This window comes from Acanthopagrus latus, chromosome 2, assembly GCF_904848185.1.
Source record: "Acanthopagrus latus isolate v.2019 chromosome 2, fAcaLat1.1, whole genome shotgun sequence".
Taxonomy (NCBI): domain Eukaryota; kingdom Metazoa; phylum Chordata; class Actinopteri; order Spariformes; family Sparidae; genus Acanthopagrus; species Acanthopagrus latus.
Genome location: NC_051040.1, coordinates 24,427,038 through 24,449,704, shown reverse-complemented (window position 1 = coordinate 24,449,704; position 22,667 = coordinate 24,427,038). Strand labels below are relative to the sequence as shown.

The 22,667-nt window shown below is 42.3% G+C and overlaps 3 protein-coding genes across 4 annotated transcripts; all 3 read right to left on the bottom strand.

Annotated features, from left to right (window-relative positions):
* Window positions 1–525: 525 nt before the first annotated feature.
* bace1 (beta-secretase 1) lies at window positions 526–14,167 on the bottom strand. Of its 2 annotated transcripts, none has more exons than XM_037076320.1 (9): window positions 13,346–14,167; window positions 8,850–8,938; window positions 8,446–8,662; window positions 7,669–7,806; window positions 7,402–7,536; window positions 7,186–7,287; window positions 4,813–4,953; window positions 2,336–2,507; window positions 526–2,108 (listed from the first exon to the last, which is right to left on the bottom strand). In XM_037076320.1, exons 1-9 carry the CDS (start codon window positions 13,679–13,681, stop codon window positions 1,870–1,872), a joined length of 1,569 nt encoding a protein of 522 aa, XP_036932215.1. In that variant the 5' UTR covers window positions 13,682–14,167; the 3' UTR covers window positions 526–1,869. The 2 variants fall into 2 exon arrangements, with proteins under 2 accessions (XP_036932215.1, XP_036932206.1); XM_037076311.1 differs by having other exon boundaries at window positions 4,813–4,962; window positions 13,346–14,164.
* Window positions 14,168–14,348: 181 nt separating this feature from the next.
* LOC119007034 (T-box transcription factor TBX1) lies at window positions 14,349–17,853 on the bottom strand. The gene is made up of 6 exons (XM_037076331.1): window positions 17,680–17,853; window positions 17,320–17,491; window positions 17,034–17,189; window positions 16,776–16,843; window positions 16,289–16,398; window positions 14,349–15,227 (listed from the first exon to the last, which is right to left on the bottom strand). Exons 1-6 carry the CDS (start codon window positions 17,775–17,777, stop codon window positions 15,046–15,048), a joined length of 786 nt encoding a protein of 261 aa, XP_036932226.1. The 5' UTR covers window positions 17,778–17,853; the 3' UTR covers window positions 14,349–15,045.
* A 2,012-nt stretch (window positions 17,854–19,865) lies between these two features.
* On the bottom strand, window positions 19,866–22,249 carry apoa1b (apolipoprotein A-Ib). Its single transcript, XM_037076346.1, has 4 exons — window positions 22,146–22,249; window positions 21,354–21,405; window positions 21,019–21,163; window positions 19,866–20,875 (listed from the first exon to the last, which is right to left on the bottom strand). The coding sequence occupies exons 2-4, from the start codon at window positions 21,394–21,396 to the stop codon at window positions 20,281–20,283; spliced, it is 783 nt and encodes a 260-aa protein (XP_036932241.1). The 5' UTR covers window positions 21,397–21,405; window positions 22,146–22,249; the 3' UTR covers window positions 19,866–20,280.
* Window positions 22,250–22,667: the final 418 nt, after the last annotated feature.

Genomic DNA, 22,667 nt, shown 5'->3' with positions numbered 1-22,667 from the left:
AAAATTTAAATTCCTTGTCAAATGTGTTTATTTTGTAGTATATAGTAGTTGTACAGTAATGAATTTAAAATGTATGACATCGTTTTTCTTGAGGCGGGAACACATTTTGGAACACAGGTTACTTTTTATTAGTTGCTTCGAAAAAAGTACAAATACTACAACTACTGCCACTCTTCCTACACCTCCTACTACTGCTGGTACCATTAATGTTACAGCTGTCTGTGTTTTTGCTTTTTTATCATAAAGATTGCAAAAACAAATCCTTATTATTATTATTATTATTATTGTTATTAACACAGGGACTAAAGAAGTATCCAGTAAATGTCTGCATACCTTGTTTATATTGTAGATTAATGGTGTATGTTTTCATCAGAATTCAAAACTATTTTAATCACCACAAGCAAAAATCAAGAATTTATTGTGGAATGTTGGTCCTCTGTCAATCAAAAATATAAAGAACGTAATTCTGGAAGTTAGATTTAGTGGTAGTGATAGTTTGTGTGAGGAAAAGAAAATAACACCACGTTACAGTTACAATAAGTACTTTATTGGTTCAACAGTGCTGCCAGCGCCTGACAGATAAATATACAGTTCTGAGTTAATCTATTTACAGCTTGCTGAGAGACAATATAAACTGCCCCTTGTAGACATACATAGTGTTCCTTAGTGTGTAACATACTCTGGGCTGGTTTCCTTGTCCAAGCATACATGGTCCCCATTGAAAGATGTGGTGAGTTAGGCTGTTTCTGTATCTGTGAAAGAAGCCCTATTAAGTCTTGCTTTATTAACATGTAATGTGTTACATGTACAAATCATCAGATGGTGCAGCAGTAGGATAAGCACTGTGTATTTTGTGTGTGTGTGTGTGTGTGTGTGTGTGTGTGTGTGTGTGTGTGTGTGTGTGTGCCTGAGCAAATAGAAGATCTGGATTGCACAGATTTTGTGTTCAATAGATATATTTAAGCTATCAATCAAAAGAAGAAAATGTGACATCTGAACTGTGGTCAGTAGTCACAGTTTCACACAAAGCAAAACTGATTTTATGCAGTAAATGCTGTTACAATCTGATTTTTTCATCAAAGTATCCTCTTTATGCAGACTTAATTTGCATTGCAGAATTCTTTGCTGGCATTTGCAAAACAGTGTAATTTCATAGATGCTATTCATATTCAGTAGTATCATTTTCATTAAATCTGTCTGTATACTCTTCACTTACAGTACAGCTGTGCACACGTACAGGCATGCTCACACATATCGACCTTGTTTCATTCACTCAGAAGCCACAAACAGTAGGTCTATAAACAAACGCACATGTACCCACACAATCCCGTGTCCAAATCATACCATTGCAACCCACGTCCCATCTTGTATTCACATCCAGCTCACCGTTTTCTTCATTTAGCCATGTTTTTTTTTTTTTTTCCTTTTTTAAATTAATTTTCTGTGTGGGGCTCTTCAGTGTTAGAAGACAAATCTTTCAATATCCAGTCCACGTCTGTGTTCTATTCATACACTATCTATAAGATTTTTTTTTTATTTTCCCAGTACAGTTCCTTCCACCAGGCTGATCTGCATAGGAGCCTTAAACAGGCAAAGTTGACGCTGCTGATGCCAACTTTCTCTTGTTTGTCCTCCGGGTTAGTGATGGCTCTAGTTATCCTCAAGTGCTTTCCAATTTGAGGGCCGCACGGTTTGCTGTGTATTCACTGTATGTCAGCATTTTCTATACTTTAAATATTATATTCCTGAAGAACATTCTCAAAACTCTCTTTCAACAGAACCAACATTTTGTAACGAAGTACATCCCTTTTATCACAATCCATCTCTGTCCTACATTTCCAGTGTGGGTCTCTACGAGCCCCCTGCCCATCACTTAAGGAGTGATATGTCATCAGCAAAGTCCCCGTTTGGGTGGAGGCAGCGGGCAAAGCGCCACTGGCACACCATGAGACATAGCGGCAGCATAAAGAGAGCGCAGATTCCCGCCATGATGTAGGCGATGGTCATGAGAGTGGACTCGTCCGTCTGAGGGATGTTGTAGCCGCAGTCGTCCAGGTCGACACCGTGGAACGGTCCCTCCACAGAGGCTGTGCGAAACTCATCGTGCACTATAAAACGGGAAGATTGGACTGTAAGTATACGTGAAACACAAAGATGGGGATAACAGATACTGTGAATTACTATTAATATAAATAGGTCTTAAAGATATATGTAAAGTAAATCCTTCATTTTCTTTGTGACATCAATCACAATACTTCTTTCTTTTCCTTTTCCTGTCTTCCATTATAACTCTTTCTGATTCCCCTCCCCATCCCCTCCACCCTCTCCTCCTCACCATGGCAGGTGCTAACAGCAAAGCCGATGCGCTTCTTCTCTCGGTCAAAGACCACGTAGAAGCCTTCCATGATGACAGCCCCCATCACTGTGCCGGTGCTAGACTGGGACACGGCAAACTTGTAGCAGTCCTCTTGGGCAGAGGCAACATCCTCAACCGGCCGCAGGTATTGCTGCATATACGCACAGGAAAAATGATAAAGATAAGGGTAAAATCAACAAGTGTGTTTGACACAGAATATCACAAACAAGAAATGGTTGATGAAGTCTAATGCCTAACACCAAAACAGCTTTTACTCTGAGTGTTAAATGAAATGTTCTGGGTTTAAACAGGAAGTGAAGCATCTCCCTGAGCTGTGTCGTGCAGAATATAGACAAAAGGAGTAATAAGACTATAGAATAAAATAAAATAGTTACAGAAGAAGATACTGTGGTTAAACTTACTGCCAAGAATAAAACTGGCATCAAATGTAGCAGCATCAGTGTTTATTTTAGACACACAGAGGGTCCAATGCTGCATCGCAATAAAAATAGAATAAAAAACAAAAGCATAGGTTGAAAAATAGTAGTTCATAGTTCTTGTCTGTGGCTGTGTAGGGTGTTGTGTAGGGATGGGGGGATTCAACTGTGGGAGAGGTATGGTCTCGGGGATTTTCTTGAGCAGTCTACCTGCTTGGGGGAAAAACTGTTAATCATCCTGGTACTCCTTGCATATTACATTACACATGTTCTTTATTTACTTTTGGTTAAATTGAGCGAATAAAAGCTAAGCTAAGATACGATAAGCTAAGCTATGCTAAGCTAAGCTAAGCTAAGCTAAGCTAAGCCTGCTAAAATAGGATGTACCTTTATTGATCCCTGTAGGATAAATTCAATTTGGCACAGCAGCACAAGCGAACAAACAGTGTGCAAACAATAACAAGAATTTAACCATTGCCTGGTAAGTCACTAAAGAGCATTTGTGCAATAGAGACCCTGTGAATCATTTGTTTCTCTACAATTTCACAGCAATTATGCTGTTTCAATGTCTGGTGCTTGCACTAACGTGCTGAAAGACTGTATCTCCGACTCCTGCAGACTCACCTTACTCAAACTGGGGGAAAAGGTGCAGTGGAAAATGGCAGTGGAAAGCTAATTTGCATGTTCAGTGTAGAACCTGACCGATACTTTGCCATTGCTGATATCATTGGTTGTTTTTAGTTTATCACAAATATATATTGTACTCGCATATACTGTTTGATGGCTGATGACTAACAAGAAACTGCAGTTGATGAATGTCGAAGACGTGACAGAAATGTTCTGTCATTACATAGTTTGTCCACCAGAGAGCACTGACATGCTTATATTTTATCTGTAAGATGTCCCACTGAGCACACATGGTAGTGTCACTGGCCAAATGCTGGTAAAATGTGCAAGATACTGGTAGATTGCTTCACCCCAGCAGCTACATAAACAAAAGTAATTTAAGAAGTGGCTGGTAAAATCGAACATTTACTACTCATTTGGGTAGTGGTCAAAATAAAACTGCACCACGGTCACAATTCTTTACAGTCATAAAGACGGTGATCTGATTTACTATCAGATTCCAAAGACCCTTTAACAGTCAAGCAGTATCAACCTCAAATCTGATAGTCCATTGGTACCACTGTATATGTGACTTCAAGCTGAGTCAAGTAGGGTCAGTGTGCATTTAATGCCTGGGGATTTAATGCTGCACCTCCCATAGAAATTATAACCTAAGGCAAGGGAAGTGGGAAAAAAAACGTTTCTCAACCATTTCACTCCACTGGAGTCAGGAACCTCCCACAGGTTTGCTGCGCTGCCCCTCGCTTTTAAATCGCACTTTCAAACCATTCCACCTTCATCAAGGCCTTTCTGAGCGGCACTGAATAAAACAGAATTAATGAGCTTTTAGGGTTTTATAAAAAGCACTGCTAAAAAAATGTTCAAAAGTTATTTCCCTTTTACATGTGGCCATTATTTTTCATAATAGTGCCTCACCAGGATACCATCTATTGAGGACTATTTCTAAGGGTTCAGCTGAAGAAGAAGGTGACTTACCGTGTTCAGATTTCCTGTTAAGGGCTCACAGGGAAATGAAAACCCTGCATTTATCCCAAGACCTCAGAATTACAGAGAATGTACATGACTCATAGTAATAACAGACTTCTGTAAATCTGAATATCCAAATGCATTATAGGCTGAGAGGGTGATTTAAACACCTGCCTCCTCATCATATTTAATGGGCCACTATACATTTTTAGCACCAGATAAAAAAACAATCAGAAACCCAGCTGGAGTAAAATCTAACAGCCTCCGATCCTTTGGACAGAATTTTAAGTGATATCACTTCATGTGGTCGTATGGGGCATACATGATCAAGAAGTGACCTGATAATAGAGTGAACACCTGCTTTACTCAAGCACATTCAGTTGCTGCACAAGAGACTGTGTGTGTGTGCGTCTGCGTGCGGATTACCTGTGGTAGGATGGAGATTCTGAAGGACTGGTTGTGGGTTTCACTCATCAGGTAGAGGGAGATGACTGGGAAGATGTGCCAGGGTGTGGTGCCAGCCTGCCAACATACCAGCTGCTCCCCTAGCCAGAACCCAGAGGGGAACTGTTCTGTCTGAAAAACAGACAGAGAACATTCATTCTTTCCTTTTCCTATACATGCTCATTACAAATCAGGGTTGTGAGGGGAGACTGTGGGCTGTACAGTAAAGAGAGGGGAATAATGAATTCGCTCTAATATGCTTTACAAAATGAAGGTCTTTTGTGAGGGTGTCATCACCCAGAGCGACTGTAGCAAAGTTAGCGGAGCGGAGCATTGAACTTCAGCACCAGTAAATGAGACAGATAAAGCAAAGTGCAGTACTTGACTCTGATCAGGCACACTGAATCTCTTCATTCTATTTGATTCCAAACACCTGCCAGTTACAATACTGCTTTTCCCTGGTATTAGTGTTATAGCAGAGAGGCTGATCTCGGCAGCAGGGCACATTAATAACGTTCGTAACAGCAGAGCTTTTCCATCCTACTTTTTTCTATGAAGGACATTTAGCCAGGTTTCATTTTATTATTCACATACATACAGGAGACTTTCATTTCCTGTGCTAAATGATAAATAAATGATAACTTTGGTTACTGTGGCTCTCACAATAATGACAGAAGAAGAGAAAACTAGAGGCCATCTAGTTATGGGATCACACCAGCCCGTCAGCATATTCACGTTCTGAGCCATGACGACTCATTCATGATCGCTACATAACGTTATGTCTATGCTAAGTGAAATAATACTCTTATTTCAACCGAAAGTTGTTTTTTTTTTATATGACAATCAAATTGACAAAATACTTCTAAGATTAAAAAGGTACACTGTTTATTCGTGTACTTTTCTGTATGTTTCTTTTTACAATTATGAAAATAAAGAAATAACGTGGCCGGAAAAGGTAATGGTGCAGTGTTTTAAAACATTTAAATTGTGTGGTTCCAGGTCTGACATAGAGAATGTAAAAGTCTGGCCCCTTGGCAGTTGAATGGTCACGTTCTAAACCTTTGCCCTTGTGATGTTAATGCACTACCCAACTTAAATATTAAATAGTTTCTGATAAGTAATGTTGTATTTGCATCTTAACAACCAAATAGCAAAGGGAGTAATTTTAGGACAAAAAAAAAAAATAAGATAAATAAAGAATATTCCACACAACTACAGTGACACTTCTGTTTTAAATCCCTGAGCAGTGTCTGCAGGAATGGTTACATACAGCCCCAATAACCTTCACCAGTAGGGCAGCCTGTATGTAGCCTGAGAGGCAAAAGCCAGGTCATAACAGTTCATTAGGCACTAGCCACATCACTCACTATGACTTAGTTCACTGAAGGTGACTAAGATGAGTGTATTAACACACATCAACTCAGATTGTCTCTCATCTGCACTGTGGTGTCTGGATAGTCAAAGGACAAAAATAGGATTTTGAAAAGTCCTGCCCATCCCCTGTGAGAAAAAACTACGAGATTCCCCCAAATTCCAACTCCAATAATCCAAGGATACACCAGAGACCCATAGAGGATTACTGTATGGTGTATGATTACTGCTCTCTGTAATTTTGACTACGGCCACATCTAATCTGCACAGTTAATCGCACAGTCTCAGAGCCAAAAGTGACGTATTCAAATTGCTTCTCTTGGCCGGCCAACAGTATAAAGCCAAAAAGCACTTGGAACCAAATTCTGACATTTTTCTTTGAAAATTAATTAATTTCCCAAATACTTCTTTCAGTTTACTAACTGATTAATTGACAAATCATTGCAGCTGTTTCCTCTAAAGAAATGAGGTCAGTGGCCATCAGTGGAAATAAGAATTTGTTTCATGTGCTTTGTTAAAATAAAGCTAAATTAATTAAGTTATTAAAAAAAGAAAACTTCAGCGCTAAATATCAGTCAGTGCAACAGTATGTCATCTATAAATCCATAAAACAAGGTATTTCAGAAATGAAAGCAAACTTGATCAAATTATCCTGAGATGTTTTTGAAAACAGTGAAATGCTGACACACCTTAAGTTTCTTAAAGGGGAATTCCCTTTCAAATGTGGTATTTTATCAGATCCAATATCACCAAACCTTTGCATTAATACAAAAGTTAGAGCAGTCCCTCCTAAAAATATCCATCTAATATAGTGTACATTTTTTTCAAGTTGGGCAAAATACTATCATCTGCTTTCATTGGCTGTCTCAGCATATCAGTTATGGCTTGGGAAGCAAAAGCAATTGTGGAAGAAAAACAAAAACAGAAAAGTCTTACACACTCTATTTAGGATATAAAGGTATCTGTAACATAAAAAGGACTGACCGATGAGGCTGCTTCAATAGCCTTGACTGCAGCCTGGAAAACTTTTCTAGGCAGTCGAAGGTTGGTGGTGCCACTGTCCACAATGCTCTTGTCATAGTTGTACTGTCAAAGGCAGAAAAAAACACCCATTAGATATCTTTTACACATATTTAAGCATCACTGACTGATGATTAATTTTTTCTTTCTTCGATTTTTGCAGCTGTCAATCCATCATACCTCTTTACAGTCCATGTTGAGGTCCTGTCCATTCACCTCAATTCGTACGATAATAACCTCGTAGTACCACTCCCTGCGGATGGGAGTGTACCAGAGTTCTCCCACGTAGAGTGATGGGTCCACTCCTCCGATGATCTGAGAGCATATGGGAAAAAAAGGAAAAATGATATTAGATGATTTGTAGCTGTGGGCAGGGTGTCTACAGGTGTCAGACACTTCTCCTTCTCAGTCAGTATATGTGTGTGTGTGTGCCTTCGTGTGTCTCACCATGCTGCCGCCCACAGTAGCGCTGCCCAGGGAGTAGTTTTGAGTGAAGCCGGCTCCACACAACTGGAGAGAGAAGAGGTTGGGGACAGGAGTCTGGCGAACCAGAGAGTCGAAGAAAGGCTCCAGTGTCTCATCAGGCTGGAAAGAGATGAATGAGCAGGATAACTTTACCAAGCTGCGGTTTTTACCTCTCAGCTTTTCATTTCCAAAGATTGAACGAACCTCACCCTCCTCCTGACCTATCAGCATTCTTGCTGCAATGCATCTCAATGCTCTATATTGCCTTACCAATGAATACAATATTACTTTACCCAGAAGTAAATACTGTAGTTTTCCAATGCCTGGAACGTTAATGCACACCATAACATCATAGCGCTGGGTGATCGGTCAATTATTGGTCATTTTTAATTAACTGTGCTATTTTTGTTATTTTAAATACCGGACAAAAAAAAGTTGAGTTTAACCTCTTTATCAAAGCACTCAAGTGCAAACTGACCTGTTCTTCTTTATTCACAGTTTCCTCTCTGGCAGCACTAATTTTCTCACTCTGGTGGTAGTAGTGCTTGTTTCTTTCTCAATAATGCAGTAGGAAAGATGTCAAGTAATGTAAAAATACAAATCAATTTGTAAATGACGCGTAAACAAGAACCCTTTTTCTGGGCACTGATATTTAATATTTTGCCAACTGAGGTGTCAGTGTGATTTATTTATTACATCAATTCATTAGAAGATGTTTTTCGGATTCTAAGTGACATTTAAGCAACGCGTCGCTCTTACCCGAGCTATATCAGCATAGGCCAGCCCCAGGATTCCCTCCCAGTTGGACCCATTGATGAAGAAGCGATCCGACTGGGTGATTGCAGCAATGTTGGCCCGGAGGGTGGCGTTCGGGCCGTGCGGGACAGAGACGAGGTCAGTGCCCAGCTCCCCCTCCCAGCGACCCTGAGTGTATGGCACATATACACTCCTGCCCTGGTCACGGTATGAGTTGGAGCTGTGAATGCATGGTAGAGGGGATAGACATAGTGGAGGAGCAAGAAAAATGGATTGGTTACTTGAGGGGCTCCACTGTTGTTGTATTGTAGTAAAAAACTGAAAAGCAAGGAATTGAAAGACGAGTACAAACAAATATACAGAAAAATAGAATTTATAGCATTTATTCTCCTCGTGTCTCTACTCACAGTGAGCGATGGTAGTATCTGCGCAGGAAGGGGTGAGCAGCTGCACCAACAGCAAAGTTACTGCTTCCTGTATCCACCAGGATGTTCAACTGATGAGATGGACAGATTGGGGGGGGGGGGAACAGAAAGATTTATTAAGTATGTTTTTACAAGAATCAATAGGCTTGTAAAAGTGACGATTGGGTTACATTGTGAAATTGATTATGTTCAGTCTCAGAGGTTGAATCTATCTTTGCCATCTTAGAGACGTGGACGTGGCCATTTGTAAAACAGTCCTCTGTGAGGGGTTTTTTGGTGTCTAATACTGGTAGCTTTACTTTCCTGTACACTGAGTCTGACTATTGGCTAATGTTAGCTATCACAGTAAACAGCTAGCTTCGCATCTTACAGATTTCCTTTTGTCATCTCTCAGTCATTCTCAGTATCCAGTTCTCCTTCCGTGTAGTGTCCCGTGCTGTTTCCTGTTGCCCTAAACGTCCTTCTCCGTCCCCTCTCTGTCTCCACTCTGAGCCTCTACTCCTCTCAGGTTGCTCACTTTACTCCCTCTCCCTGCCATCTCCTCCTCTTCTGTCTGCATCTCTATGTGAGTATCATATTTTGCGCAATCAGTCAAAACACTGAATGTGTGAATGGAGCACAATGGTAGATGAAGACAGGAATATGCAACACCTGCTCTACATGCATCATATTTTACACAAAATTATACTTACACATAGATAACCCGATGCATGCCACATATCGCTTGTATTGTTTGTCATATATATTTCTTTCTGTCTTTGTTGTTCTTCTGCTTTGATACATACCTCAGTAAGTATGCATGTGTCAGCCATACTTTTTAAATGCCAGCATAACTGCTCAGTTTTACTTGTGTCTACTTAATACATTTTCATTCATATAGTTCTAGCCAACATGTACTAATGTTGTGGTTGTGTGTTTAATTTATGTTTCTTTTGTTGCAGTGATGTAAGAACACTTACTGTAATAATTTACAGATTGACAAATAAGGTAAACCGACAGCTCCTTGGCAGAGGAAACATACAGAAGACAGTGTGGCGGAGAAACACACAAACAGAACACTGCAGAACAGACAGAAAGCCATGGAGCCACAGCAAGCTGTTCAATTATGGATTGGCTCTTTAAATATCCAGAGAAGAGCTACTGTCTCAAGGCCAGGGCCTGAAAGCCTAGAATATACTTATTCTGTCTGTCTGTCTGTCTGTCTGTCTGTCTGTCTCTCTCTCTCTCTCTCTCTCTCTCTCTCTCTCTCTCTATATATATATATATATATATATATATATATATATATATATATATATATATATATATATACACATATATATATATATACACACACACACACACACACACACAGTCTCTACAAAGCACTGTCAGTAACAACCCTGTATACACCCTGTCTACCTCTCTTGGCCAGATATTTGCTGACTCCTCACAAACACTCTCACACACTAAAGGCTGCATCCTGACACACTCATGTCTTTCCCTGCTCTCTCTCTCTCTCTGTCTTCCTGTCAGCCCTGGCAGAGGGCCTGTCTTTTCCAGCCAATATACTGCCCCCGAACACAAGGCAACATATCAGAGAGATGTTGTAAGTCAATAACTTGAGGTCATTTCCACCAACTTTGCATCCACCAAGCATCTCAATCCAAACTCAACGCCTTTTATGACTTCTATTTTTATGATAATTTGATCATTTTTACATACAGAGTGACAAACGTATTTATATAAAGCTATATTCATCTAGTTGCAGGGACAAAAACGTTTTCAAAAACTCAAATACATTTAGACATAGATTCAAGAGATCTACATAGTTATTAAAGGCCTGCAAACATCCGTGTGTTGTGTTTTCACTGACACAACTGTACCTGCTGTGCTTTCTCACTATCTCTCTCACTCAGAAAGGTGTGTTGACCCAAACATTGTTTTTGGACAATTCGAAATAGAAAAAGAAATTCTGAAAAAGGTGTGGTACTTAACGTTTACTACAGTCTTTGTGCTGTTCTCGAATCCTATCCAAGAAAGTTGCATCTTGCCGTCAGTTTATAGCCTTGTTATATTCTCTGAGATGGCAGAGAACTAACTTGATTAAGCAGCTGCCAGATTCTTGAAAATGAAATTAACTTTTCGATTGTCTCGTTCAGGTCAGAAGTCATAGAGCTGAGGTCCAATATATAAACCATGCATACACATGGAAAGTGTTCTTGGGCCTGTGCATACTGGTTCACATCTGTGTCTTTTCAGTCTGGTTAGTTTGATGTTGCGAGTTGGCAGAAAAGGATAAGAGTGTTGGGATTACATCCGTAGTTTTAGAAAACCTTCACTTTGATTACACATTGATCTACAAGGTGTAATCCTTTTCTTTTAATGGCTTCTGTCAAAATGTTTGTCAGTATGCAATACAATTTCAAGATAATACTATGATCAGGTCTGTTAAACGACACTACTGTGCTGTGCCAATAGTTGCTTTGGCGTTGCAAGAGGGAATTGCTAATGCCTAGTTTAAGCAAGAGCGAGTTTTCAGGGACCGTAGTGATTTTCAGGCCCATGAAGATGACCGCTCATCAAGCGGCGAGAACGCGTGGATCCCCTCTCCTCTACTAGCTTGATCTCTATGTCTGGGCGCGGCGCCTCTTGACCTCACACTTAAAATCAGACCACTTATTTTTAACTCCTCTAGTCCACGTCTCCGAAATTGCAGCGTTCACCGCTTCTGTCACTTTCTGCCATTTCACTTCCCTGTCTTTTTTTTGTTGTCTACACAGCCCTGTCCCAGCGTTTGTTTACGCTGTTTAAAGCTCCTGGACTGTGGATTTCTCTGTGACGGTCCAAAGGATGTGACTTTATGCACGTTCTTCAGTGCCTCTCTCTGCTCTGTTAACAGGGAGAAACAGTCGCTTACTAACAACCGGCCTCCGGAACAACACAGTAGTTTCACAGAGCCTGTTCAAGGTCATATATAGAAAACATTGCTTTGATATCAGCAGGCTACCAAAACTTTTATCTGCACTACAATGGAAAGTATAAAATAAACCCTGTGTCTAGACAGTGGGCACTTCAGCAGAATGATGGCTGACAAGAGATGAAACCCTGACCACTGGTTGAAGGACACTCAGTCTACCAACAGTGTGTTGTCTGTCTCTGCCGCTTGGCCTCAACTGGCTGGTACTCAATGTGGTGCCCAGCATTAATGCTCCAGCTAGGCAGATCTGTCTGATATAGGAAACATCAGTGGCAGAGTGACACCTCCACTTAGGGCCCTCCATTTCTCTATCATTTGTCATCCCCTCCTTTGTTTACCAAAAGCTCCCTTTCTCGCTCCTAAATCCCCCCTCTGTCATCCACACTTGGTTTTCAGTCTTTCACCCCTTTCTCTCAGTCTCTTTCTCTCTCTTTCCATCGTCTTCTCCTCTCACTCTCATTCACCCCCCGCTGATTCTTTCCTGCGCTCCCTCTGTCACCTTCTCCCTCTCCTTCTTCTCCTCTTCTACTGCCTCATCACTTTCTCTTCCTCCTTCTACCCGTCACCCTCCGTGTGCCAGCCTGTACACTGCAGCTGCACCCAGCTGGCACTCCTCACTCTGCAGAATTAATGGTTCCATTATCTGTCTGTATCATTCAGTCCTCTCTCTCTCTCTCTCTCACACACACACACACACACACACACACATACACACAGGCCATCTGTCATTGCAGTGGCATCAACATTACTGGACAATCCAACTATATATTTGAAGTAGTACTTCAAGACTGACTTTAATTCTGAAGTCCACATTTAATTGTAGAACTCTCACATTAGAAGTGGGGGATATTTCCATTGGTTAGAGGACACACTCTACATGTGTTACCAGCGTGAGTCAAAAGTTTATAGTGACGACATCTCTCTATGAGTTACAGTAAAGTGTGTGTGTGTAGTACTTACATATTACTTGAATTTAGCTATTGTTTTTATAATGTTATAGCTGTTGTTGCTCAAAACAGAGTAAGATATACATACAGACACACTGATACAACATCTCATGAAAACTGTATGTCTTTAATATTAATGCCTCACTTTCATAACAAGAAAAAGAAATATTGATTTGTTTAAGGTGGTACACAGAGAGCAACGTGTACCTAATATTAAATGCAACATTCCGGATCCAACTCAACTGAGAGAGATTGAGAGCAATGGTGAAAACTGTATTTTGCAAGGAAGTTAATAAAGGATAACACTCACAAGTCATTTCTAAAGCAAATATGAAGGTACTATAGATTTTTCTTTGGTTTGATACTGTTTGATTGTACGTGCATCATCCTGCAACTGCAGAGACGCTGTTAATTGCAAAATCACGTTTTAGAATGTACCTGGCTATAATTCGTTTAATTTTGTTATGATCGATCTGTTTTATATGTCAGCCAGTGCTTCCCTACAGCAGATTCATGTGGGCTGTCCATGATGGAGTTCACTGACAACACATTAATTAATCACGCCGTGTTACCTTCTGCGGAGGAGAGCCCACGGCCATTTCCACGTAGTATCCCTGGCCGGACTTCCCACGCAGGTTGTCAATCATGTCCACGAAGCTGACACCGCCCGCTGCCGCCCCTCTCCGCCTGCGCGCACGGTACTTCCCCGCGTCGCCGCGCTCGCGGTTCACGGCGGCAGGTGGCCGCTGCGGGGACGGCTCGGCGCGGGCGCCTTGCCGCAGTGGCACGCGGATGGCTAGAGGCAGGCCCGAGGCGTCCGGCGCGGATTGACCGCTGCTGATCAGACACAGCGTCGTCCATACAAACAGAGCTGTCAGCCAGCGAGGCCGTGCCGTCGACGCCTCCATGTTGAAACGCGCTGAAGTTGTAAATCTCGGTGTGTTTCGACTCCGTTCAATTTGACATCCAGTCCGCAGCGACACGGGAGGAGAGATCAGGTGGCGACGATGCTAAAACGACGGCTAAACCCATGATGGCAGCTGAACCCCAGACATTAAGAGAGAACGGGTCCACTGTGTTTTTTTTCTCTTGACATTAAGTGGAGAACTGAATTTTACAGTGCAACATGTAAGCTAGTTAATTAAATGAGGCAGCCCTCGGTGTCACAGATAATTTGAGGCGACGGGTAGTAAATCACAGGCTCCCCCAACCGGGCTCAGTGCATCAACAAACCGCAGGCCCGCGTCGTTTTCTCCGCACATCCTCTTGTCAAACGACCGGAACCATCGTCGGTAGGCAGGCTGGCCGGCGGGCTACCGTAATCCGCATCCTTCAGCTGTCCCGACCCGCTCATTCTGTTCTCCGCCTCCCAGTCTTTCACCTCCGCCTCCTCCTCCTCCATCCACCCCGCTGCATCCTTCAGAGCTGCGAGAGCGCGAGCATCACCGCAGTCAGGTTACAATAGGAAACCACGCTGCTTCCTGTAAACACTTTCAAAATAAGACGGCGATAGGAATCCACAACAGCCAAAGTAGTTTCCCTTTATGGACTAACTGTCCCTTAGGGGCACCCATACCTCAGCAAATATATCGTGCAATAGAATGGGACATGTTACATCAGAAAAACATCACGCATGCCTTTAATACAACCTATGCACGCCTTGCTGTATATTGTTCGTTTTCCATGACGTCTTTTAGTTTGAAAGCGTTGGCATGTCATGGTGACCGATTCTTCAGTAAACGACGATCTGCATTCTGGGTAATTGAGTTTTCGCTGTGATTTCAGGGGGGATCACGGGGGTTTCTACTCCCGTATCACTTCTGTACATTTCGTGGCATTGCTACCTTATTTCTCATTCAGGACAGCTGCACGCCATCAATGTCTAAAAGGTCGGAAAATCAAAGACCAAAATTTCAGAGTGTCATTTTATTAGCCGACAAGCGGTTGCATTGCAGTTGCACAAATGTCAAAACAAGAAATTACCATATGATTTTGATATTGCTAATGGGAATGACGGCAGTGTGTACAAGTATTTCATGTTTTTTTGTTTTTGTTTTTTTTTTTGTTTGTTTTTGTCTCTGCTGTATTATTACATATGGTTGCACAGTTGAAATAGACATTATTCTTTTGATGGAACATTTGTTTGATACATAGTATCCCTTTGCATTCATATTGTAAATGTGATGACAAACTATGTATATATTCATTTATTATAGAATAATAACAAAGTTGTATCATATCTAATGTGTGGTAGTTCAAAATGAATACAAAGCTATGGCAGACTGCCTCTCTCTTGAGAGGATCCTGGACAGTCCCAGTAGGAGGGAGCAAAGGGTAAGGAAGCAGGTGCTAATATGCTTTGGCCATCCTCCATCTCCATGTTGAGTCCCAGAGAGTCTTTACAGTGGTGGAACAGTCCACAGTGGTCCACTGGCGCAGCTGGGTCCTCCTGTCCTGAGGATGCAGGAGAGCACAGTTGGACAGGTATTGATGAGCACTCAGAGTTGTTATATCATCTATCAAATCTAAACCATTAGCCCACTGCTGATTCAAATCATCAGACTCTGCCTATCAACCCATTCAGTTTCCAAACACTTTAGTGGTGAGATTTACGAATATGCCAGGAGACTCAAAAATCTGTATTATAAACCACTTTGGCCAGTCTTTTCTTTAACCAGTCTCTCGTACGAAGCATCTGATCACCAAATTGATCAAACATATTGAGAAAATTGTAGACCTGCAAAATAATTTGAAACGTTTCTGTTGTGGAAATTGTGGGTGTGGATGAAAATATGGGAAATGCTTTTGATGAGTCTGTAAATTAGATATTGTTGGGTGTGGACATTCATTTCCAGCTGTAAAAAATGGCTCGTAATTCCTTTGATTATTTCCCAATTTCCTGACTAATTTACCATTTTAAAAGCCTCGTTCCCTAATCACATATTGAGACCTAATAATGTCTTCACACACCTCAGTTAAGTTACACGTTGAATGTAACTCTTTTTATATTTTTGAGACATCAATACATAAAAAGATAAATCAACAAATGAAAAAAAAAACCCAAATATTTACTATTGCTTGAGTACCTGCGTATTATATCTGTGTTTGTGTGTGTGAGTCTGACAGAGAGAGTGAAAGAAAGAGAGAGGGAGAGAGAGGCTGATAGTGATTGTTGATTTGGTGAGAATGTGGATGGTGAGGTGAAGTTAAACAGAGATCAGCTGAAAGTCTCCTGGAAATGTATGAGAGAAATAATCAGCTGTTTATTAACTTCTTATTGGGGGGGCAGAATATGATTATTAAACCATATGGGGGTAGTTTTCAATAGGTCACTGTTTAAGTAATGTGGATGTAATTTCAGTAGATTTCTGAAATGTTTCTCTGTAATTTCCGCCTACTCACCATTGACATTTCCAGAAATGTAAAACGACTGATATGAAATGCCATGAACTGTATGTGACTAACTTTGTTGAACTGGTGCACTCACACTCATTGTAGTGAGGCAAGATACTCACTGCTTGAAGTCTTTGTGCCCCAGCTTTTCTGCTCTCCAGGTTTGGCGATGAGCAGCTCAGCTCTGCCCTCTGGTGGACACCACACTGCTAGATGTCCGGACTTACCTACCCTAAACACACACACACACGCACACACACACAAACAAAAGTATTGACCCCACACAGACATGTATAGACGTATATAGTCACACAAGCCTAGACATGGGTATACATGTCCACGCATACATTTACAAACGCCAATAAATCATCGTAATCATATCTCTCACAGTTTTACCTTACGTGGCCATAACTTGCCTTCTTTGCATACAAAGGTCAGAGATTAGCTATCAGCGAGGCTGCTGCCTTATCACTATGTACCAGCTGATAACAGCGATAAAGCTGCACTGTGATCTAGTCATGATTTCAACTGGTCTTTCCAGCTAAAAGATGTGTTTCTTCATCAGGCAAACTGTATTCAGACCTGACTGATATGCTGATAGACACTCACCTGTCCTGGGGCTCTGTAGTCCTGAAGCCTTTAGCAAACGGGTTGCTAGCAATTTTGAGCTGGGTGATCTGAGAGAGAGAGAAGGCAGATAATAGGAAATTGCTCGCCAGCATATCATTCATATCAGCATATCACAGCGACAGATTTCTGCCATTAGTGGAGATGTGTCAGGAATACAGCTTATATGAGTGCTTGATACAAATGTGTCCAAAAAATGTATGATGGGCCTTTAAAGCCTGCAGATCCTGGGTTTCCTACCCGGTGGTTCTGGTAGGCAGTGACGGCCATAAAGCGGGTCTCCAGGAAGGAAAAGGAGCAGAAGTTCCTGTATGCGTTCAAGTGACTGTTGGGAGACGGATCCACGTACACCACATGGAAGCGTGGCTGGTAGCGATGCATGGAGTTCAGTATCATCTGGCAAGGAGAGGGTCGGAGAAAACAAAGAAGTCAGAAGTACTTTATTTATGTTCTCCTATGGTGGAAGACAAAGACACCCTGGTCTCTTATAAGTAAAAGTATGTGCAGGTTAAAGACATTGACTGACGTGTCCATTGTCATCCACCAGGTTGTTGGTGAGCTTTAGCGTGTCGAAGGATACAGTCTGCTTCATCCACTGGGCGCCACAGGCAGGTGAGTCTGGGTGGAAGTGCATCCTGCTCGGGGCTACAACATCTGCTCGCCCTGCCATCAACCAAGACGAGCTGTGGAATGCATATCTGATACACGCACATTTTTTCAAATTGTTAAAATAGTGACCGGTGAGGTGCGATGTAGTTTGCAGAGGGCAAACTAGCACAGATCTAGGTTATAAGTGGACAATGATGGTATAAAACAAAGTGATGGAACTACCAGAACAGATCAGGAATAGGCCTAAACTACACCTTATGTTGTTTGTGTGTCTTACCTGTATCTTTTGTCATCAACAGGGATGAAGTCCATGAGCAGGACATATTCAGCAGCGGGATCCATCCCAGAGATTTGCACCTGGAACGTCGGAAACATCCTCCTGTTGGTTGTGAACACACACAAGTGTACATAATAATGTTGAAAGACATCAGAGGAGACAGAAAGGTGGAGTTGCAAGGTAAGTCGTGAGGAATAGAAATATAATAATAAGTTATTATTGCCTTCCGGCTTTGGTAACAATCATTTCCGTGCCCAGCTGGTCAAATTGCTGCCAAAGTGCATGCATCTCCAGCTGAACCCTGACCCCACTAACTTGGGGGGCCTTGGCGCCCGACAGTGACCCCCTTTCTGCACAGCAGGGCAGAGACAGTTCACAGCTCTGGGACAGCTGAGGACCTAAAGAGAGGGGACGAGAGAAGTAATGCCTGTTGAAAATTGCCTTCATATTTGCATCACAGGTTTTGTCTATAACCATCGCCATGTGAATTATTATTATTTTTATTTTTTTTCTCCAAGCTCAGACAATTTTGATCTCAAAAAACACACTTACCAGCCATCATTTGAAGTGTTATAAGATAAAAAAAAAGAACAAATTTGATGTTTTGTCCCTCCCGTTGGCACTTCTGCTCACTCTGGCCTGTTCTCCCGCTTCCGACCCCGAGAGGCAACCCTCGTCTTTACGTCAAGGCCTGCGCAGAATCAAACCCACATCGAACTGGAGAATCTTCCTCGCAGCCAGTTGCTGTGGTAGTTGTACATCCAAACATTGGGAGTGGCCGTTTGTGTCCGGGAACAAGCTGGTTTTATACACCATGAGGCACTCACTGGGGACCTCCATGCCTGTCTCATCCATTACAATACTCATAGTGCCCCTGACATGCACTAATCAAAGCTGTACGCGCAGAATTGTGAATACACAAATGTGCACGTCCACATACACACACACACACACACACACACACACACACACAACACACAACCTTTTTAGAGCATCTGGAGATCCCTGCTTGCGTCTCTTATTGTTTCTTATAGCCTGAAGTCTTTAGTGCAGCTTGTCTTGACCAACCAGCAGGACATTAATAACATCCCTAATCAGCCCAGTGTTACTGGGTGTGGACAGATGAAGACAGCAGCAAACTGCTTTTTATTATTAATAGGCTCTAAGTTTTCAACACCGTACTAATTAGAGAGTCAGTTATTCTCTTATTATGTATTATTTCAGGTTTGGTTTAATGGCCACCTTGATTGATTTAAATGTTTATTTTGAATACTGTATGCAACCGACAGACTACAATAATAGATCAATAACAAATAATACAAATCAAATAAAAATGCATAGTGGACGGACGGAAAAAAAAAAAAAAAGAAAAAATCATTTGCGGACAATGAAAAGTCCAAAGCCAAAGAAACTGAGTGATAATAAACAGGGGTGCTTTGATAGAGTCCTGGACTTATTTCCACTGTTGGCGTGACTGTTAATGTGAAAAAGAAAGTGTCTTCCCATCGCTTTGTGTGTCACGCGAGGTTCTGACGACCTTAGCGTAGTTCATGATGCTCAAATTGAGAAATCGAGGTTGCCTGATTAGAAATGTGAGTGTTTACCGGTGGGGTTGGGCCGTGTCTATATTCGTGTGTGCGTATAGCCTTGTGTGGCTTGGTGATGAGACAGTGTTGAGGGGATCCTGCCCGGGGGGTTGCGAAGCAGAGAAGCAGACTTTTCCCCAGTAAAGCACGACGCGACTTCAGTTTGTCAATAGGCCAGTTCACAACACCGACCAGCTCATTAATCACAGCTTTCAGGACCACGGGCAGATTTATATTATATGTTATGGGACGACCCTCTTAAGTAGAACGGATCGTACTAATATTGCTCCTTTATAATGGACCTTTTGATCAATGATGACCCCTTCAAAGTGCTGTTTGTGTGATATGACCTTAGAGGCTCACTGAGGTCAGAAACGCTGCATAAAGCTAAAGGTGTGCTGACAATATTTGAGAGGTGTTTTTTTTTTCTATGAAACTACACAGTGTCTTTCAATAGTTTAAATACCATTAGCTATAGTATGATGTTGGTTACAAATGGGGCAGACGCGGACGTAATAACACAGTAAATTGCAGTGTGTGACAGACAATATTCTGGTGGCATGTGCCACTGTTTACACCATTTAGAGTCAGAGAGCAAAGTAGTATAAACAGTCAGATGTTTATTGAGCTGTATTTCATCAAAGCACAGTTTTCAGACAAGCGTCATTGCACAGACTTGAAGGCAATTTAGACAATTCACATACAGTTCCTACACAAAAGGTAAGCAGTCGGCTGTCGAACGCGAAGATGCATGTGTGTTTGTGCTTGTGTACGTGTCTGTATGGGGTCTTTGCTTGCATGTGCTTGAGCGGGCGTGCGCGAAGGTGTTTGCACGGAAGAAAGAAAGAGAGCGTGAGTCCTGTCATTTTGTTGCAGTGCATCAGAAAGGCCTCGGCTTCATTTCGAAAAGTGGTCTGTGTGTGCATGTAAGCAAAGGCGGAATGGAGAGAAAGATGGAACGGATCTAGGAGAGACAGGTGGGTGAGGTTAGTTACAGGAACAAGGTAGGGAGGCTTTAGTTCTTGGTGACGGAGGCAGCGATGATCTCGAAGATGGCGTTCACCTTAACCTTGATCTCATCGACTAAAGGCGTAATCTTCGCTTTGAGCGCGTCGGTGTCGACGTTCTGGGCCTGATCATACATCTGCTTCATCTGCTCCTTGTATTCTTGAACGTAGGGCTGAACAACTTCCCTCAAGTTCTCCAGACGTTCGGTGACCTTGGAACGCACGGTCTCAACCATGGGCATCAGGACACCCTTGGTCTCCTCCACGTTGGTTTGAATCTTGGTGCGCAGCTCCTCCAGGACGGGCTCCAGCTTGGTCTTCAGGGCTGCCATTTCCTCATCGTGCTTGGTCTTGTAGTCATTGTAGATGGGTGTCAGCAAGGTGCGGTAATCGTTGATGTGCCTCTCGATGACCTCCTTCAGCTGTTCCTGCTGGGGCCCAAGTGATGTTTTCAGAGCGTCAAGATCAGCGTTGAGAGATTCACGGGTGTCCCTTGTGACTTCCATAACGGTGCTGTAGAAGCTGTCGGTCATGGGGGAAACGGAAGCCTGAAGAGTCTTGATCTGATTGTACATTTCCTCAATGCGCTGAGCAAGGTTGGTCCTGGAACAGAAGAGAGATGTGGGGAGCAAAACCATGTTAGCTTAGAAATGTGAAAAGTGGATAACAGAACCAGTGAGGGAGCAGGTATCAGCTTCAGAAAGAAAGAATGCTTGGAGGGTTGGGGGGGAATGATGAGGCCTTACTTGAACTCGGCGTACTGAGGGTCATCAAGCTGGTTCACGGCTCTGAGGGACATGTCTTTCACCTGAGTCAGGTAGACATCCAAAACAGCCCGGGCATGTTCCAGCTGAGAGGGTGCATCTGCCTGCATGGAAGCGGCATGAGAGCCTGAGGAAAGGAAAGGAAAGGAAAGGAAAGGAAAGGAAAGGAAAGGAAAGGAAAGGAAAGGTGGGTAGGAGAGATGATGTATTTTAAGTCAAAAACGCATCTTTTGTAAAATCCATCTACTGCCTGAGCAAAGTTGACCATGCAGGTAAAATGTTCCCCTTAATCAAGAAACAGCAAATGTAGTACTTACCGACAGCCAGCAGAAGGGCGAGAGCAAGAGCCGCAAATTTCATGATGGTGGTCTAGATTGGAAAGAAAGGGGGAAACGGTTATTCAGTGAATGCAGTTAAAGGTGTTCCAACCATGTTTGAATTCCAAAATGAATGAAAAAAACACTTCATAAATGAAACCCCCAATCTTGACTCTCCTGAGTAATGCAACATGGAGGCCAGATGATTGAAAGAAAGAAGTCCTATTGTGCAAATATGGTATTAATGCTATACTGGCCCAGATGAGTTCACATTCAACATACGGCTGCTTGTAAGAAGAACCTTTAATCTGGGCAGATCAGGTTCAGACAACAAATTAGAGAGTCAGCTCAAGCAGATTAGCTCTGGACTGCTACGTAATCCTGCTTTACAGTCATAGAATTAGCAAATCATCTGTCTGGTTTTAAAGAAGAGCTCAATCCAGGAGCAATTCCATTTTAGGGATCTCTTGATCTCTGTGAACTGAGGATAACTACTCATATACCATAACAGGCTAAACACCATTAGCCATAAAGTTCCAATAAATAAAATGAAATATCTCAAAGTCAAGAGAAAAAAAAAAAGAAAAAGAAAAAAAAAGAATTATTTATATTTCAGCTTCTCTTCTGAGCAGAAAAACATCTTTCTGGCCCCAGTTTACAACTTCATCAAAGTTTGCAGAGCTCACAATGGCAGATGACAGAAAAAAAAGCTCTTCAACAGATACCCTTCTGTCACCACCTAGTCTAAGTTTTCCCAGTCCCTGTTGGAGCCGCAGCAGCTGTTTGTCTTACCTGGTGGAGTTCTTGACGAGACTGAACAACTTCAGCAAGACCGGACTTTTTATAGTGCCCGGGCGAGGGATGAGTCCATGTGGGGAGGAGGGGCGGGGGGGTGGAGGTGTGAGGGTTGTGTGTCTCCGTGGAGGTGGACCTCACCCCCCTGCTGTCTCTCTCAGCGGGGGGACAGGGTTGAGAGTTCAATGGTCACCTGCCAGGAGGAGATCACTCAGCGCACGCACACACACACACACACACACACACACACACACACACACACACAGTCACAGAGTCTCTATACAGTACATTCTTCAGTTTTACAGATGTCTTATTGTCTTATCAATCCTCATAATGCTCCTTGTGGTACTTCTGGGACAGCTATTAGCATTGTTTTCTGCCTGAGGAAATTATTTTCTGTTCTTCCTGTAGCCGAGTTGCTTTTGTGGTGCAGAGAGCATGAAAGGCCGACAGAATCAAAGGGCAACTCAGTGTGAAGACGGCGCACTGGAGATGGTTAAATTAGTGAAGAAGTGTGAA